General features: G+C 37.8%; 1 protein-coding gene across 1 annotated transcript in view; it reads right to left on the reverse strand.

Moving 5' to 3' along the window:
* The window catches only part of IREB2 (iron responsive element binding protein 2), a 76,239-nt gene that overhangs the window by 4,970 nt on the left and 55,133 nt on the right, over window positions 1–16,136 (reverse strand). The window contains exons 14-21 of the mRNA XM_058294592.1: window positions 7,998–8,082; window positions 7,481–7,637; window positions 7,029–7,153; window positions 5,233–5,337; window positions 4,998–5,140; window positions 2,566–2,713; window positions 2,359–2,481; window positions 125–310 (exon numbers count right to left, since the gene is read on the reverse strand). Of these exons, the coding sequence (XP_058150575.1) occupies window positions 125–310; window positions 2,359–2,481; window positions 2,566–2,713; window positions 4,998–5,140; window positions 5,233–5,337; window positions 7,029–7,153; window positions 7,481–7,637; window positions 7,998–8,082 (1,072 nt within the window). The remainder of the gene's footprint in view (window positions 1–124; window positions 311–2,358; window positions 2,482–2,565; window positions 2,714–4,997; window positions 5,141–5,232; window positions 5,338–7,028; window positions 7,154–7,480; window positions 7,638–7,997; window positions 8,083–16,136) is intronic.

The raw sequence follows: 16,136 nt of genomic DNA on the forward strand, positions 1-16,136 counted from the left end.
CAAAGTATAATGTTTATATAATTGACATTAGCAGGCAATTTACAGGAACAGTTTCTTATTCAATTTGTAACTATAAATTTGAGTACATAGGACACAATCATATATTTGAGAATTTTAGAGGTACCTTTATATTTAACGTCATTCCAGGAAACAGTTCTTCAGGAAATGTTAAAGAAAATGTTTCTCTGCCAGAGAGACCCAAGGAAGCCGCATTTTCTCCCGGAAAGAACTGAAGTGGAGCTATGCCAATTCCAATTAAATGATCTTTGTGAATCTTTTCATAACTTTCAGCCAAAACAGCTTTCACACCCTGTAACAAAGGTGTATTTTATCTCCCACAGTCATCTATAAAAATTGTTAAGCACTTTAAAGGAGGGAAAATCTACTTAAACCTATCACTAACTCTCCATACTGAAGGTCCATTTGCAGCAAAATATTTACAAAAGTGTTTTACAGATTACTAGTCTGTATTTTTAAGTAGCTCCCTAAATTATTCTGACTTCCCCTTTGCTACTGCCAGTGCCTACCACACAGTTAAGAGTTCCTTAAATGGGGGTAGCTGCTTTGACCTCAAATAGGACTCAAGAGGATTTCTGTTTAAACATGGTGGCTCTAACGTGTTTATCAACATTCCCTCTTGAAATGCCAATAAAATAAACAAATAAAGATAGTACAAATTCATAGAACAAAGGGAATGGAACAAGGTAACTCAACAAATATTTAGAAGATAGGAATATGTAACTGACTTAGCTGAGGCAATGTTGAAATTACAAAGAAGTAGGTTGAAATTACAGAAAAACATCAATAACATCAAAGTCAATTTGCAACAAAGAACACGGGAAAGGCTTGAGACTCAGATTCATGAGGTTCTCAGAACACTGAGAGTATTGCCTAGAAGTTCAGAAAGAGAATCAGTAAGACCTCCAGCTCAATCCCCACTCTGGAAGACTGGAGGTTTATTCTCTGGTGAGAATGAACTGCAAAAGTTCTAGATCAAGTCTTTTCAAACCTTTTCATGAAGGCTTTAAAAGACATTTTTTCTCTAATCATGTCCTCCCCCCACCAGAAATATACTGTATTTCTCTTTACACACTCTGTGTATAACTATACCTCACACTTAAGAAGGGTTAAGATTTTTTTTTCAACCCAGGAACTAGTTTTTGCCCCATGGGAGTGCTATACCCCTGTTGAGAATATAGTTCTAGACTGAGGAACACTGGGTTTTAGGGAAAAGGTGGGTGAAGAATACCAGACTAAAATGAGGGGAATTAAGTTGAAGTCTGCATTCTGACTGAAGAGATCCCCATTTTCCTTTTCTGACTTGGTATTTAAGTTGCCAGCATATATTACTTGCCCCACTAGCAAGAAACAAGTTTCTTTCTTTGAAGAAACTGAAACTGAATGGCCTCAGAGAAAATAATTACAGATACTAAAATTTAGGGCTCTCTCAGTGACCAAAGAGGTTCATCACCCAATCACCCACAGGCAGTCCCACTAATTGACAAACCTAGCCCATACCCATAGTTTCTAAACAGTTTTTCAATGTCTGATGGAATGGACAGCCAACAATCAACAATTATGAGGAAAGCCTCCAACATAAAACTAAGATTTAAAAAACTTCATAAAAAATGAATCTATGCTGATAATTAATATTCACAATACTTAGAATTGATGTATTAGGAAAATGAGAGATTTTTACTTATTCCTACAACTCCTGAGAGTATTTACATTTTAAGGGAGAGATTAAAGATTCAAAAAGAATGAAGTTTACGTTGTAGGCTATATAAGGGTTTTGTATTGGTCAGACCTTTTACAACTACAACTGTAAAGGTACATGTCACATGACTATGCTCTCTAGCAGACTAATTGTTCTGCAACAACGAGTCTTAGGAGAAATATCTTTCTGGCAAACAGGCAGGTATCATGATCTCCCATCTGAAAAAAAGTAAAATTTTGATCTGCTGTCTCTGAGTTTTTTAACCACTGTTGGAGCAAATCAGAGAAAATTAAATGAATAAGAGGCAAGTAAAACTACCAATGGGTATAAATAATTATAAAGCTCAAGACAGACTCTCCCTTTTCTCTACTGTAGTGATTTCTTCAAATAAAAAAAGCCCTATGTAGCTTTAACAAACTCAAAGTATTAAAACTCAACCAAAAACAAACAAAAACCTCACCTGGTTGAGTACAAACTATTATATAAAATTACTTAAACAAACAAACTAAAAAATACACAAACAGGAGGTCCACGTAAGTACTTAAAATCCAAGTAAATGAAATAAAATTTAGCAGGATGACACTGACAAAGGGAATAGTCAGGACTTGAAGTTTAAGAATATAAATGTTAAGAACAGATACCAGCAAATATGGTCCTTTGGCAGCCCAGTCTCTTGAATTTCCTGAACCATATTTCTTTCCAGCTAAAATAATCAGTGGGATACCTTCTTTCTGGTACAGATCCGCAACCTCAAATACATCTAGCTGTAGGTTAAAACAAATTAAAAATCTTTAATATAAATTTTGATCCAGTTGGCAACTGCCTCAATACTTAGCATATATTCTTACCGTCTGTCCTGATGGAAAATGAATTGTTTTGGGGGCTGGTTTTCCAATAAACTTATTAAAAAGCTTGATATTTGCAAAAGTGCCTCTTGTCATCACAGCATCATTACCTCTTCGGGCTCCATACGAGTTGAATTCACGAGGGGTAAGGCTACAAGAAAGTCAGGAAAATGAGTGTTCATTCTATATGGAAAATAATCACACATTATTGAGTTGTAAAACTTAAACATAAATGTCTTATTTTGGAAAATTTCAAGCATGTAGAAAAGTAAAGAAAATAGCCCATGTGCCTACTATCCAGGTACAATAATCAATTCATCAACTCTCTTGTTTTTTCTATATTCACCCATATTCAATAGTTTTGAAGTAAACTCAGATATATCATTTTTTAAAATATTATTATTTTTTGCACATTTTGTCTTACCCCCATCCCTCCTCATGATGGCTCCCTCATCTGTCTGCTCACTGTCTGCTCGTCTTCTTTAGGAGGCACTGGGAACTAAACCCAGGTCCTCCCATGTGGGAGGTAGATGCCCAACCACTTGAGCTATATAGCTGCTCCCTTCTAATGTTTTAATTGCATGTAGTTCTCTAAAATAATACAGGCTCTTAAAAAATATCATGGTACAAAAAGATCAATAATTTAATATCAAATAGCTAGTCAATGTTCAAATCAGGATCTGAATAAGAGTCATCAATTAATTTGGTTGCTGTATCCGAAGTCTATTTTTTTTTTTCCCCCTAAAAGATTTATTTTTTATTTCTCTCCCCTTCCCCGCCCCCCAACTTCAGTTGTCTGCTCTCTGTGTCCATTTGCTATGTGTTCTTCTGTGTCCGCCTGTATTCTCATCAGCAGCACCTGGAATCTGTGTCTCTTTTGTTGTGTCATCTTGCTGCATCAGCTCTCCATGTGTCTGGTGCCATTCCTGGGCAGGTTGCACCTTTTCATGCTGGGTGGCTCTCCTTACAGTGAACACTCCTTGCACATGGGGCTCCCCTACATGGGGGACACCCCTGTACGGCATGGCACTCCTTGCGCATATTAGCATTGCACATGGGCCAGCTCATCACATAGGTTAGGAGGCCCTGGGTTTGAACCTTGGACCTCCCATGTGGTAGGAGGACACCCTATCCGTTGGGCCAAATCAGCTTCCCTTAAGTCTGTTTTAATCTCTATGTTTCCTCTTCCTTTTTCTTCTTCCCCTGGTACTTGTCTGAAGAAATGGGGTCATTTGGCTTATAGTTCTCTATATCTAGATTGTGCTGACTACATCTCTACAGTATCAGTTAACATTTATTACCTGAATTTCTTATAAACGAGGTACCAGATCTAGTGGACTGGTAAGATTCAGGTTTTAAATTTTGGGCAACAATGCTATATAGGTGGAGTGTACTTTCACTAGTAGGCATATGATGCCCAGGTGTCACTTTCTGGCACATTAGCAGACACTATCATTGCCAAAATCAATTATTTCATTAGGGATTGCAAAATGGTGATTCTCTATCATTCCTTCTTCATTTTTTAACCGGAAAACTTTTATAAAGACAAAGTTCACTTATTTCTCCAAGAAGCATAGGTTTCTTGTAGTAGGAAATGGTATTTAGAAACCATCATCTGGGTGCTAGAGATATTCTTGCTACTGGATTGGTCAGTGCATAAATGACATTTTAGAAGAAGAAACAACTGAGCATGAGCACCTCAACAATCACCAACCAAGTTTTATTAGCTTCTAATGTTGTCTTTTACATAGAGGTATATAATATATAATCCAAACTAGTACATATAAGCTTGAATTTAAAATCTTGCCATGTGAATAACTCTAATAAATAAGCCAAGAACTAATTAGGCAGCAGTCCCACAAATTCTACCTTTGGCAAACCTGTCTTTAGTGTCAAAATATTCTTGGATTACTGACTAAAACTCCACATTATTAGTCATGTAGAAGTGAAATAAAATCTTAACAGTTTAGGTTTATACCTCCTATATAAATGGGCTTTTCATTCACATTTATTACTCCTGTAAATTTTTAGCCATGTAACAAGAAGCAGAAATTCAGTCTTCTTATTTGAAGCACACTAATCCTAGCATCCCTCAGGTACATCTTAACAGCCCACAAAAACACATTTAAATTCTATATCACAATAACGAGAGGAAGATTAGAACTAACTGATCAGGATTCATTAGGTAGGTCAATGAAGTAGCAATGAAAAAGCAAAATCTTGGTTTCTAGTCAGTCCATTTAAAATGATTCAGTGATTTCAGAGCTTCATTTAGAAATGTGATTTCAATTTCTAAAGTTATAAGCAAAGGTAGGTGTCACATTCATGACCAAACACCTGTGATATAATTTATTTACTGGATAAAGAAGCATAACCAGAAGTCTCTTATTCAGTGATGAAGATAAAACAAAAACACCCTGAAACCATGTACATACCCTCTGTTTGTCAAATACTTAGCAGCAGCACTACTCCTAGCAATGCTCCCAGCAGGTGATATATGATCTGTTGTGACCGAGTCTCCCAAATACAACAACACATGGGCATTTTCAATAGGCTGGAGTGCACCTGGCTCTTTGGTCTATAAAGAAAAAATGAAGGTATTTAATGCTCCGAAAAGTTTTTCAGTTCATAAAAAATCTACAGAAGTCCAAAGAGTAAAACAGTACTTACAAGTTTATCAAAAAATGAAGGACATCTAATATAAGTGGATTTTAAATCCCAGGGAAACAAAACTGAATCTGGTGCTTCTAAGGAATTCCACCGTTTATTTCCCTTCTGTGAATATTATATTAAAAAAAGAGAGAGAGAAAAGAGGCTTATGAAAATGTTTAAATGAATAAAACAGTACTTAGAATAGAATGAAAAAAAAAAAACAAGGCATTTTCCATTTGGAAACACTAAGACAATGTCATCTATAAAATTTTTGGAAAGAATGGATAAAGATTTGCTCATCAAATTCTAACACCAGATCTTCAGTAACACCCTAAGAATTAAGTTTCAATATAAACTGAACATAAGAACTTTTAGAGTCCAAAAAAGGCTAAAGAATTTAGAAAAATTTATATATGTTGCTAAAGAAAGATCAGGCATGTTGTGTGGTATGCTGATAACCTTTAAAAATGTTACCATGGAGAGAAACAAACTCTTGATTTCAGTGAGACACATACTAAAGAAGGGGAAGTGGTATAACTTAGTTTAATAATTCTTTGGATTTAAAAGTTTGTATTTGATGTAATTAGAATGCTAACACCTCCCTGGAACAACAACAAAAATTTATCTGCTTTTCTCAATATATTTGTCCTACATACCGCCTATTGGTTTTGCCTTTAAACTATACCCAAAATTTCACCTTTCTCTCTATCCCAATAGTCCATGCCATCAACATCTTTTACTTTGGACTACGTGCAACTGGTTTTCCATGTTATACCTTTCTCTCCTAACCTATCTCCCCAATCTATTTTCAATACACAGAATAATCCTTTTAAGTAGATTATGACACTCTTCTGCTCAAAACCTTCCAATTGCTTCCCATCTCACTCAGGATACAAGAATAATGACCTATAATTCTCTGTGTGATCTGGTCCTCTATTTCCTCTCTGACATTTCCTGCCACGATCCTTCTTATTCACTATGCTTTAGCCACACTTAAGATTCCTTCATTAAAGCCTTTGTACTGATTGTTCCCTCCACCTGGAAAGCCTTGCTCTTCAGGCAGATGTATGACTTACTTGCTCATCTGCACCTTTTCAATGATGCCCACCCTCACCACCTTACAAAAAACTGCAATCTGCTCTCCAAATTTTACATTCCTGATCCCCTCTGCCCTCGTCTACCTTTCCCCCATAGCTCTTGTCACTTTATAACAGTTTACAGTTCACTGTCTGCCTCTACCCATAAGAATTTTGTTTTGTTCACTGATGCAAGCTAAACGCATAGAACAGTGCCTAGCACATAGTGGGAGCTCAATAAACATTTATTAAGGAATAAATACTTGTTCTGCTCTCATATTTATATTCTCTATTCTTATGCATGTTATGTGTATAAAACATTTCTGAAAATATACATTAAAAACCAGTATCAAACTGGTTGCCTCTAGGGAGGTGAACTGGATGGCTAGGGAATGGGTTGAGGGAGAGTCACTGCTTACTCTTATTTCTTTCGAAGTCTGAACTATCTGAATGGGAGTGATAAACAAGGGAAGTTTCTATGAAGTGTGCCACTGTTCAGGACACCAAATGTAAAGTATTTGCTATATATTTCTAATAAGTAAATAAAATAAAATCCTATAAGCCATCTTTTAGTTCTCAGAGACTCTATATACAAAATGACTATTACTGAAAACTATGTATTAGAAATTATGATTTTTGAATTCCATATTTTTATTCCATTTAGAAAGCAAGATAAATGAAATAAAGGAATACTTGAATTTTTTATTAAACTACTTAAGAAACAAATGAAACGCTTACCTCTATTTTCTCTTTTAATGCTTTAAACATGGATAATATCACATGTTCTTCCTCTACCTGATGAACTTCTTCTCGACTAGGCCAAATATCATGCAGGTAAATGTTCTTGCCAGTAGGGTCAGTACCTAGTTAAGAAATTTTAATATGCTATTCGGTATAAAAAGTAACTCTCTCTAAATGTTCACAGCTTTTCAAAGACACGTCATAGAAGCCAAGTAAGTAATCTAGCAATCAAGGTGTTTCAGGCTTAAGCAGCTTGAAGAACTAATTACTTGCACATTTATATTCCTTGTGTGAATACATAAATGAATAAGGATTATACACTGTTTAAGTTTTCCTGAAATAATTCAAAGAATGGATGGTCTAAGAAGCACATTTCAAAAACAATTTGAGGGCAGGGGGAAGCGTGTGCAAGTACACACATACACACATATATATAAAGGAAAAGATACCTAAAGGCTCTGTCTGGAAATCTATATTCACTGTGCCTGCTATGGCATAAGCTACCACTAAAGGTGGAGAGGCAAGATAATTGGCACGAACACAGTCACAAAGACGACCTTCGAAATTTTTGTTTCCAGATAAAACTCCACAAGTAACCAAATCACCCTGAAAAAAAAAAACCAATACAAACATAATGGATTCAAGTCAAGAGAGAGTACAAACTTGGAAAATCAGATATAAGCAATCTCAAACATTATAGTTCTGAGGATAAGACAACCAAAAAGTATATTACTATTAGGCACAGAACTATTAATCCAACAAATAAAATTTAACACATTATCAAAGAATAGTTTTAAGGACCAGAAATGATTCACTGAATTTTTTTAAGAATCACAGGTTACTCTTCCCTAGCGGGTTCAAAGACTACAAAAATATATCAATATATGTTTTCTGTAATTAAACAACAAAACACAACATAATTTTAAAAAAACTTTTATGGATATCTTCCTGATCCACACATATTACCTGTTTTACTGCACTTAAAACTGCTTCTGATAAGGGTGCTGTATTTCCCACACAGGTTGAACATCCATAGCCAACTACTTCAAATCTGCATTTCAAAAAAATAAATATGACTGGTCAGATTACTACAGCGTTACTAAAGAAAGGACAAATGTTATCCTTCTTTTCCATCACTGCAATAAGATTACTTCAGAGAATATTCATGAAATGTATTTGTTAACTTTTATCAATATATTCATTTTCCAGTATTCTGAGCAATCAATCCTGACTCTCAATCATGTTGTTTGTACTGCATGTAAACCTTTGAAGAGTCTTGATAATCAGTATTTTACCTGAGCATTCTCAACCACTTAAACCCCAAAAAAGTCTCTGACAAAAATTCCAAGATGATACAACTAGAAGAGTACAGGTAATTCTCTAAATTACTTTTGACTGCTCTTATAAAAACAGAAAAATGTAAAATTTATCAGATTTGCAAAGGAATTGATTTATGTGAGATAGTATGTTCCAAAACATACACATCACTGGAGTCCCAAAATAACAGAGAGAGTAAAAAATATTTGAAGAAATAATGGCAGGAAACTTCCTAAATCTGATCAAAGACATGAATATACACATCCAGGAAGCTCAACAAATTCCAAGTAAGACAGATTAAGAGATTTATACCAAGACACATTAGAATGAAATTGTCAAAATCAAAAGACAGAGAAGATTTTGAAAGCAGTGAGAGAGAAGCAACTTGTCAATAAGAGAACCCCAATAAGATTAACAGTGGATTTCTCATTAGAAACCATGGAGGCCAGAAGACAGTGGAATGACATATTTAAAGTCCTTACAGAAAAACACTGTCAACCAAGAATTCTATATCTGTTCTAAAATTTTTTTGTAGTGACAAATGCACAACACTGTGATTATACTAAAAGCCACTGATTGTGAACTTTGGATCATACGGTATATCTCAATAAAACTGCTTTTAAAGAATTCTATATCTGGAAAAATTATCTTTAAAAAGGAGAAATTAAAAGACATTTACAGATAAAGAAAAGCTGAAAGTGTTCACTACCAGAAGACCTACTTTATAAGAAACATGAAAGGGAGTCCTTCAGACTTAAAATATACTACATGGTAGCTCAAAGCAATAAAAACACCAGTAAAAGTAACCACATAGGTAAATATAAAATCTTGTATTATTATACCTTTGGTTTGTAAATGCTTTTACCTTTGATATGAATCAACAAAAGAATGTATAAAATAACATTATAAATCTATGTTAACGGACATTCAAAGTTTATACTTTGTAATCTGAGACAATAACAATAAATGGGAAGGGAGGGAGATATGTAAGAATAGAGTTTGTATACTACTGAAACTAGGTTGGTACTAGTTGAACTAGGTTGTCATTAGTTTAATAGGTTCACCGTATTTACAAAGGTAACCACTAAGAACTAAAAATATAGAGAAAAGGAGAAAATCAAAATGGTACTCTACAAAAAAGCAAGACAAAAAAAAAAGGAGTAATGGAGTAATTGAGGAACAGAAAACATACGGGCATATAGAAAACAAATAGTGAAACTGCAAAAGGAAACTCTTTTCAGTTTCATTACATTAAATGTCAATGGATTAAATTCTACTATTAAAAGACAGAGATTGATAGAACAGATGAAAAAGTATGACCCATCTATATGCTCTCTATAAGAAATTCACTTTAGGTACAAAGATACAAAGAGGATGAAAGTAAAAGGTTGGAAAAAGATATTGCAATCAACAGTAATCAAAAGAGAGTCAAACAAAATTGGCTTTAAGTTGAAAAGATTACCGGGGAAAAAGAGGGGTATTATATATTGAGAAAGGTTCAATCCAGCAAAAATATGTAATGATTATAAACATATGGACCTTACAACAGAGTCCCAAAATGTATGAAAAATTGATGTAATTGAAGGAAGAAATAGTTCTACAATAATAGTTGGAGACTTCAATACACTACTTCCAATAATTGACAGAACATCTAAAGAGAAGATCAAAAAGAAAACAGAGGACTTGAACAACACTACTAACCAATTAGACCTAATAGGCATATAAAGAACACTTCATTCAACAGAATACACACTGTTCTCAAGTGCACATTTTACAGGATGGACAATATGCTGGGTCACAAATCAAATCTTAATAAATTTTAAAATACTGAAATTATACAAATGTATCCTCTCAGACCACAAGGAAAAAAGTTAGAAATCAGTAACAAAAGGATAACTAGAAAATTTACAAATATGTAGAAATTAAGCAATACACTATTAAATAACCAATGGGTCAAAGAAATCACAAGAGAAATTAGGAAATCTCTTGGGATGAATCAAAGTGAAAACACAACCTATCCAAACTTATAGGGAAGTGGATGTAGCTCAAGTGATAAGGTCTCTCCCTACCATATGAGAGGACACGTTTTCAACCCCTGGGGCCTCCTGGTAAAAAAGAAGAAGAGAAAGCGTGCCTGTGTGGTAAGGCAGTGCCTGCATGGCAAGCTGAGTGCCTGCACAGTCAACCGAGCACCCATGTGAGTGCCTGTGCGGTGAACCGAGTGCCCATGTGGTGAGTCAAGTGCCTGCATGAGTGACCACATGATGAGCCAGTGCCCATGCAACAAACTGAGTGCCCATGTGGTGAGCCAGTGCCTGCGTGAGCCACACAGCAAGATGATGTTGCAACAAAAGAAAGAGGAAGGGGACAGTCAAGGTGAAGCACAGCAGAGACCTGAACTGAGGTGGCCCAACTGACAGGGAACCTCCTTTCACACCAGAGGTCCCTAGAATCAAATCCCGGTGAATCCAAGAGGAGAAAAACGAGAAGAGAAGACAAGAAGGGAAATAGACACAGAAGATCACACAGCAATTGGATACAGGCAGCAAAAAAACAGCAGGGCAGGGTTGGCGGAAGGGGGGGAGAAAAAAATAAACCTCCCAACAAGCAAAATTCCAGGATCAGATGGTTTCACTGTTGAATTCTAACAAACTTGTAAATTCCAACATCTTTTTTTTGATAAAAACACTGAGAAAATTAGTAGTAGAAGGGAACTTTCTCAATAAGATAAAAGGCACTTCTGAAAAACCCACAGCAAATAACATAATGGTGAAAGACTTGAAAGCTTTTTTACCACTGTTAACTCAACATTATACTGCAAGTTCTAGCCCAAGCAATTAGGCAAAAGAAAGAGATAAAACATATTCAAATCAGAAATGAAAAAATCAAATTATTTCTATTTGCAGATGACATGTCCAACATGAAGAAAATCCTGGGAAGCAGATGTGGCTCAAGTGACAAGGCTTCCGCCTACCATATGGGAGAACCTGGGTTTGATCCCTGGGGCCTCCTGGTGAAAAGGAAGACGAGAAAGTGTGCTTGCATGGCAAGCCAGTGCCTTGGTGGCGAGCTGAGTGCCTGCGTGAATGCCCATATGGAAAGATGAGTGCCCATGCGAGTGCCTGCATGGCAAGCCAAGTACCCACACAAGTGAGTCACGCAGGAAGATGATGATGCAACACAAAAGAGAGACGAAGGGGAGAGTCAAGGTGAAGCACAGGAGAAACCAGGAACTGAGGTGGCACAGCTGACAGGGAACCTCTCTCCACATCAGAGTCTCCAGAATCTAATCCTGGCGAATCCTAGGAGGAGAAAAAGTAAGGAGAGAAGCCAAGAAGAGAAATAGATACAGAAGATCACACAGTGAATGGACACAGACAGCAAAAACAGCAGGGCGGGGAGGGAAAGAGGGAAATAAATAAATCTTAAAAGAAAATCCCAAAGAATCTACAAGAAAGCTACTAGAGCTAATAAACAAATTTTATAAAATTACAGGATATATACCAGTTAGAACAATCTGAAAAGGATATCAAGAAAACAATTCTATTTATAAAAGAATAAAATATCTACTAATAAGTTTAATCAAGAAGGTGAAAAACTTGTACCCTGAAAACTATAAAATAGTGCTGAAGAAAATTAAAGATCTGATCCTTAAATTTATATGGAATTGCAAGAGGTCCAAAACAATCTTGAAAAAGCTACAGTAATTACAACAGTACAATACTGCCTAAAGATAGGCATATAGACCAATGGAACAGAATTGAGAATCCAGAGTTAAATTCACCTATCTACGGCTAGTAGATTTTCTAGTAGTGTGCAGTCAATTCAATGGAGAAAGAATAGTCTCTTCAACAAATGGTGCTGAGGTAACTAGAAATCCACATGCAAAAGAATGAATGTGGACCCCTATCTCTCATTATAAACAAAAACTAATTTAAAATGGATCAAAGATCTAAATATAAGAGCTAATACTACATAAAAGTCTTACAAGAAAATATAGGGAAATATTTTTAGGACCTTGTAGTGGGCAATAGGTTTTTTTAAGATTTTATACCAAAAACATAAGCAAGAAGAAAAGATAAATGGGACTTCTTCAAAATTAAAAACTTTTGCGAGGGGAGTGGATGTGGCTCAAGTGGCTAAGCGCCTGCTTTCCAATGGGAAGTTCCAGCTTTGGTCTCTGGTGCCTCCTAAAAACAGAAAAAAACAACAACAAACAAACAAATGAAAAAACTAACTCGGGGGGAAACGGACTTGGCCCAGTGGTTAGGGCTTCCGTCTACCACATGGGAGGTCTGCGGTTCAAACCCCGGGCCTCCTTGACCTGTGTGGAGCTGGCCCATGTGCAGTGCTAATGTGCGCAAAGAGTGCCATGCCAAGCAGGGGTGTCCCCTGCATGATCCCCGCGCAAGGAGTGCACCCTGTGAGGAGAGCCGCCCAGCGTGGAAGAAAGTGCAGCCACCCACACTTCCCGTGCCGCTGACGACAACAGAAGCGGACAAAGAAACAAGACGCAGCAAATAAGCAAATAGACACAGAGAACAGACAACCGGGGGAGGGAGGGGGAATTAAATAAATAAATCTTTGAAAAAAGAAAAAAAAAACTAACTCAGGGGAGCTGATGTGGCTCAGTGGTTGAGAGCCCGCAGGAGTTCCTGGGTTCAATCCTGGGCCCTGGTACCACAAAAAGAAAAGAAAAAAGAGAAAGAAATGGCAAGAAAGTGAAAAGACTACCTACAGAATAGGATAAGATGTGGAAAACCATAGATCTAATAAGGATTTAATATTCAAAATATATAAAGAACTCATAAAACATAAAACCAAAAAGACAACTCAAATATCAGTCAAGGATTTGAAGTCATTTCTCCATATACAATATTCAAATGGCCAATATATGAAAAAATAATATCAATAGCCATTAGAGAAATGCAAATTAAAACTACAATAAGATACCAATGCACACCTACTAGGTGACTAATAAAAAAATAAAAATAACATTTGTCAGAGAGGATGTGAAGAAACAGGAACCCTTGTACAGTGTTGGTGGGAATGTAAAATGGTGCAGCCACTGTGGAAAAAACAGTTTGGCAGTTCTCTCAGAAAACCAAATGTTGGGAAACGGACTTTGGCCCAGTGGTTAGGGCGTCCGTCTACCACTTGGGAGGTCCGCGGTTCAAACCCCGGGCCTCCTTGACCCGTGTGGAGCTGGCCCATGCGCAGTGCTGATAAGCGCAAGGAGTGCCGTGCTACACAGGGGTGTCCCCCGCGTAGGGGAGCCCACGCGCAAGGAGTGCACCCATAAGGAGAGCCGCCCAGCGCGAAGGAGGGAGCAGCCTGCCGAGGAATGGCGCCGCCCACACTTCCCGTGCCGCTGACGACAACAGAAGTGGACAAAGAAACAAGACGCAGCAAAAAGACACAGAAAACAGACAACGGGGGGAGGGGAGGGGAATTAAATAAATAAAAATAAATCTTTAAAAAAAAAAAACAAAAAACCAAATGTTGGGAAGCAGCTGTGGCTCAAGCAATAGAGCTCCCGTTTACCATACGGAGGACACGGGTTTGATTCCCAAGACCTCCTGGTAAAAAAAAAAAAAAAAAAAAAAAAGAAAACCAAACTTAAAATCCCAAAGGACCTGGCAATTCCACTCCCTTTCCTGACTACTGTGAGCAACTCTATGAACAGTAGTATGCAAATAGCTGTTAGACCTTTCAATTCTTTTTTTTTTAAAGATTTAATTATTTATTTAATGGAAGTGTGGGCAGCGCCATTCCTGGGCAGGCTGCACTTTCTTTCACGCTGGGCTGCTCTCCTTACGGGGCGCACTCCTTGCGCATGGGGCTCCCCTACGCGGGGACACCCCTGCGTGGTAGGGCACTCCTTGCGCCACTGCGCATGGGCCAGCTCCACATGGGTCAAGGAGGCCTGGGGTTTGAACCGCGGACCTCCCATGTGGTAGACGGACGCCCTAACCACTGGGCCAAGTCTGTTTCCCTAGAGCTTTCAATTCTTTTGGGCATATACCTAGAAGTGGAACTGCCTACTTCAAGGTCCTAAAGATGTGTAATTACCACACGACCTGGCTGTTGGGAGAAAATACGGTGCTTACTGGGACACGAAGACTGAATGACTACAGAGAAAGAAAGATTTATTGAGAAGCTCTTCTAACGGAGGGGGTCTGAAGAACAGACTTCAGCCTCCCCATCAGCACGGTGGGGTTCTGAAGAGAGACTTCAGCCCACTCCTGGAAGGGGGGGCCTGAATTGACAGAACTTCCTTAGGCCGGGGAATGATAGTTGGTGGAAGGGGGTTGAGGGTCTGAGTGAAGTGCAGGGGCCAATGGGAAGCCCTCAGAGGTGGAACTTTTCCTGATAATGACTAGAAGATAGTGGGTTAGGGAGTTACTTATGGTTTCTTGGAATGTTGCAGGAGCAGATGTTTCTTTGTTCTGCAGGAATTTTATCTCCCTCTGATATGTAGGTAGGGAAGGTTTCCATTTCCCTTTACTCCCGTCTCTATGTGGTTTATTTATTTAACCTGTGGGGAAGCGCCATGCCCTTGGACGTGTAGGCTTATGGGGGTGCATATCAGAGGAAACTGAGCTACAGCTTGTTAATTATTGCAAACCTCTAACACTGGCAATCCCACTTCTAGGTATATGCCCAAAAGAATTAAAAGCAGGGACTTGAACAGATTTTGTACACCAATGTTCATGCACTGTTAGTCACAACAGCCAAAAAATGGAAGCAACCCAAGTGTTCAAATACAGATGAATGGACAAACAAAATGTGCTATATCCATACAATGGAATATTATTCAGCCGTAAAAAGAAGTACTGAAGTGCTGGTACATGCTACAACATGGATGAACCTTGAAGACATCATGTTGAGTGAAGTAAGTCAGATACAAAAGGACAAATATTGTATGATTTTTCTTATATGAAATACTTAACATAAGTGCATTCATAGAGACAGAAAGCAGAATAGAGGATAAAGGGGGTGGAAGGAGTGGGGGATGGGGAGTGATTGCTAAATAAGTATTAGTTTCAGTTAAGGATGAAAACAGTCTAAGTAAGAGTGCTGAAAGCTACCAGCACTGTCAATGTACATAATGTCAAAGAATTGTCCACTTAAAATGGCTAAAATGACTTTTTTTCCTCCTGCATCGTCTTCTTTGTCCACTTCTGTTCTCAGCAGCACGGGAATCTGTGTTTCTTTTTGTTGCGTCATCTTGTTGTGTCAGCTTCCGTGTGTGCGGGCACCATTCCTGGGCAGGCTGCACTTTGTTTCGCGCTGGGCGGCTCTCCTTATGGGGTGCACTCCTTGCGCATGGGGCTCCCTGACGCAGTGACACCCCTGCGTGGCAGGGCACTCCTTGCGCGCATTAGCAGCGCACATGGGCCAGCTCCACATGGGTCAAGAAGGCCCTGGGTTTGAACCGCGGACCTCCCATGTGGTAGATGGCCGCCCTAACCACTGGGCCAAGTCCGTCGCCTAAAATGACTTCTATGTTATGTATATTTTATTACAATCGAAAAGAAAGAAATTTAAAAAAAAATAGCTGGTATCAATTACTTTTTTTTGATTATTTGAGAAATGTAAAAGTTATTTTCCCCCAAGTTCAGGGACTTTGTATTATAGACCCAATCTGCACATACACACAAAATCTCAAGACAATTTAGTCAGTGAATAAAGGTAATCTCTGAGATTTCACTCTTTTCTGAACTGATTTATACAACCCATGGAAGTCAGTTACTACTTTCGTGCCATCTCTTTCAGTTTGTCATG

Source organism: Dasypus novemcinctus, chromosome 3 (genome assembly GCF_030445035.2).
Source record: "Dasypus novemcinctus isolate mDasNov1 chromosome 3, mDasNov1.1.hap2, whole genome shotgun sequence".
NCBI classification, from domain to species: domain Eukaryota; kingdom Metazoa; phylum Chordata; class Mammalia; order Cingulata; family Dasypodidae; genus Dasypus; species Dasypus novemcinctus.